At 49.0% G+C, this 3,684-nt stretch overlaps 2 protein-coding genes across 2 annotated transcripts; both read right to left on the bottom strand.

Annotated features, from left to right (window-relative positions):
- Positions 1-231: 231 nt before the first annotated feature.
- LTR84_012413 (uncharacterized protein) lies at positions 232-2,025 on the bottom strand (the record flags this gene model as incomplete). The annotated part of the gene is made up of 1 exon (XM_064855935.1): positions 232-2,025. One exon carries the CDS (start codon positions 2,023-2,025, stop codon positions 232-234), a length of 1,794 nt encoding a protein of 597 aa, XP_064699773.1.
- Positions 2,026-2,571: 546 nt separating this feature from the next.
- On the bottom strand, positions 2,572-3,339 carry LTR84_012412 (uncharacterized protein; the record flags this gene model as incomplete). Its single annotated transcript, XM_064855934.1, has 3 exons — positions 2,572-2,750; positions 2,852-2,966; positions 3,040-3,339. 3 exons carry the CDS (start codon positions 3,337-3,339, stop codon positions 2,572-2,574), a joined length of 594 nt encoding a protein of 197 aa, XP_064699772.1.
- Between the last annotated feature and the right edge of the window lie 345 nt (positions 3,340-3,684).

Here is a 3,684-nt window from a genome sequence, read left to right as displayed (position 1 = left end):
GATCTTGAACGACAATGACCAAGTCCCCACATAATGACCGAGACGTGTTTCCGTGTGCCCCACAGGTACCAAATGAAAGCCATCAAGATTCGCAAGTAAAATGTAATCTGGCGGTGATGTTACTGCATGTAAATGAGAGCAGTCCGGCACATACCGGGCATTTCTGCTCTCGTATTGGCATATCATAGTTGGAACTAGCAAAATAGATAGTATCTTTTGCAACTATGCAGTCTACATGTGTGTCGCCCACCTCCTGTCGGATTTCTGGTATAGTAGGCTCTGGACAAGGGCTGTGAGTTTAGAAGTCGATGAGGGTTCAGAGTTCCTCGCTCTCCAAGCAACTATCCCATCTGGTCTTATCAAAACAGCACCGTCCTCGTCCACACCACGGAGTTGTGCCCATGTACCCTCGATATCGGTCCAGCCAGCCTCCCCATCGATCACCTGTACATGAATAAGATCATTTGGAACAGATTCCCAGATGCCTGATTTTCCTGTGAGTAGGACGAATTTGTCTAGCTCCACCAGGTCGCGGGTAGAAATAGTAGTATCACCTTTTCGGAGCCACGAGTGTGGAACATGGTGGCCGGGAATTGTGGACGGGTGATAGTTGTTGATGTCAAACGTCCCATCCGCCAACAGTTGCCCTCCATGTCGTGCTGCCAGTCCTTCACCATTAATGTCAGCCGACTCGTAGAACCATCCAATTTCAATTCCAGGGGCGTGGAACTCATTGTCAAGGTCAGCAGCCGCCTGGCGGACTCGTTCTCTCTTCTCCTTGTACAGCTCATGACTCTCATCGAAGTATGCTGCTACTGATGCAAGGTTTTCCTCTGTCGATGTCTCGGCAGTAATATCCAAAGCGCCGTCCATGATATTGTTATGGTTGAGCATGTTGTGTAAGCTGTTTCGGGCCACGCGCTGGGCGATAGGCCGACGTTCTTTCTCATATGTGTCAAGAAAATTGCTGTACTTGGTCGGCTGGCCAGACTTGAGCGCAAGGCCAAGCTTCCAAATCAGATTATGTGCATCTTGTATACCAGAATTCATCCCGAGAGCTCCCCATGGTGGTACCCGATGACATGCGTCACCAACGAGAAAGATGCGTCCCCCCTCGCTTCGATAGCGTTCAGCGACTTTTGCATTCACAGTCCAATTGCTAATGCTTCGAAGACTGAGGTCCAAATCAGGAATCTCGAGACTTCTTCGAATCCGTTCAACCATTGTCTTCTCGTCAAATTCAACCGGGTCCTCTGGATGTTTAGGAGACGCAAGAACCCACTCCTCCTTCTTTTCGCGCGTTGGATAGTAGGGTCCGAGGTGATAGAGGTATCCGGAGCCCCTGCTACCTCTGAGTTTCGGATTGACAAGCCAGGAGATAAAAACAGCTTTGTTTGGGTGGATAGAGGCGATGTCTGCATTGAAGTGGGCAGTAAACATGTCAACAATATCGCTCTCGCCTTCCCATCCAATTCCCAGGCTTTCTGCAAGGCCTCTGCCCCCATCTGCCCCTAAGACGTACTGTGCTTCAACATCTTCACTTCCTCTATTGCCTCGATCCACTGTCAAAACAACTTTGTCTCCTTTCTCTTTTACTGATGTGACTTTAGAGTTGTAAGAAATGCAATTCGGCGCGATTTCGAGTGCACGCCGCTGCAAGATAGGCTCAAGTCGTATCTGGGCCAGCGTGCTATACTGCGCCGGACTGGCTCGTCGATACTCCTCTTGATATTTACCGCCTCCCCAGGAATCTCGGGAATAGATCTCACGGCCATTTGGTCCTATGTTTGTGTACCATCCAGTTTTTCCGGCAACATTCAGAGGGGCTCGATGTTTGACGACTTCACGCTCCACCCCAATATGCCGAAAGATCTCCATCGTACGCTGGTTTAGCCCGCAGGCCTTAGGATGGATCGACGTTCCCGGAAATTGCTCAAAGATAACATGGGGGATTTTTCGCATCGAAAGCAGAATGGAGGAAACGAGCCCGACGGGGCCTCCCCCAACAATAGCCACTGGTAGCATAATGTCAAGTGAGGAAAACACTGTTGCACCAAATCGTGGTGAATTCCCCAAGTTATCGTCTGTTCGAACACATTACCATCACGCTGCTCTGGGAGTAAAATTTTTGCCTGACCAAGCTGGGGAATAGTTGCTTGAAGACCATTTTGTGCCAACGTAAAGTATGGCTCTTAATAGGTGAGTTCCGCGAAACCCCCGAGGCACGGCGAGTTTCGTGCCGACACATCTCCACGAAATGTACGGGAGCCAACGCGTGAGTTGCCCGCCCCACCTCATTGACAAAGTCTGTTCCGCAAGCTTACCATTTGCAATTCCGGATACCCTATACAAAGGAGGCTTGCGATAGTTCAAAGACTCAAAAAATCCGTAAGCATCGACCAGCTCTCTTTTTATAACTCAGGTGACGTAATGCAAAAGCGCATCATCTGGCCTGGCCGTAACCAAAGAAGCTTGGTCGTTCTTTCGATCAACTACTGGGAGAGGTGCTCTTCTTTCAGTGTCTAAAGTGTTGGTCTCGAATCGAAGTGTCTACAATTTATCGTTATATGTCTACAGGCCGCGAATGTCAACACGGGATTCCCACGGTTGATACGATTTCTCTTTTGGATCTCCAATTGGACTTCCAAAGACTAGTTGTCCTTTCAGGCTCCAGTTAGGATTGACTTTCCACTTCGTACCAACTTTGAGGTCGATTACCGGGTTGTAGTGTTGCAAGTTGCAGCCAAAACCTTCACTTTGGAGCGCAGTCCAAACTGGCATATGAATATCGATCAGCACACACAATCTCACAAAGTGGAGCCTCTATGAAAGCAAAGGTGACAAGGCTTACGTATATACTGATGCATCGCATTTGAGTGTTCGGCCCATTGTGGAAACTTGGTTGCATATAAAGGAAATTTAGACTGAAGCTCTGCCGTAGGTTTTGGGTCTTCATAAAACAATATCTAAGACTGTCAGTCTGTTGATGGTTCAGGTCGAGGAAAACCCGGGTCATGTAGCAGGAGTTCAAAGCCATACCGTACCATATCCAGCCCGGAGGCCATCAAGCTTCTTCATTGTGGTCTCCCGTTGCTCACCATGGACCAGTGGCTCCAGTTCATGTTTGGTGATGTCCCATAGCTTCTTGTGTTCTTCATTCAGCAGCACTAAGAGGCGTGTCGATTGTGAGTTGAAGGAGCTTGGGCAGTGTAGAACAGTCGTTTTGATTATCTCGGCGAGTCGATTGGAATCGATAGGAGATCTGTTGTTGAGCTGATAGAAGCTGCGGCGGGATCGAACGGCATCTAGAAAGGCGCTCGATGTCACGACTTTCGACATTGGAGTGAAATGTCGAGAGTCAGGAAGCAGGTGACGGAAAAGTCTTTCGTGGAATACCTTGTTGTCGAGCAACAGCAACAAGGATTAGGCTGGTAAAACACACGACACTCAGGCACTGGCTTGTAAATCGGCCGCATACAGCGGATCACGGAAATCATTTGTTCTGGGGGACCTCTGTATTCCCGTGGTTAGCGCCCCACGAAATGAATTCCCACATCGCCTTGATTTAGGAGCCATTTCTCACCACTATCCCGTCTGGTGCCACTTGAGTGGTTGTGGGGCTGTTTGTGGTTGCTTGTTTCACGGACTGCACGAGAGTCGTGTGTTGACACCTGAGCATGCCAT

This window comes from Exophiala bonariae (genome assembly GCF_035927105.1).
Source record: "Exophiala bonariae strain CCFEE 5792 chromosome Unknown scaffold_72, whole genome shotgun sequence".
Classification (NCBI taxonomy): Eukaryota; Fungi; Ascomycota; class Eurotiomycetes; order Chaetothyriales; family Herpotrichiellaceae; genus Exophiala; species Exophiala bonariae.
Note: the sequence above shows the minus strand (reverse complement) of the source record. Positions and strands in the feature narration are given on the sequence as shown.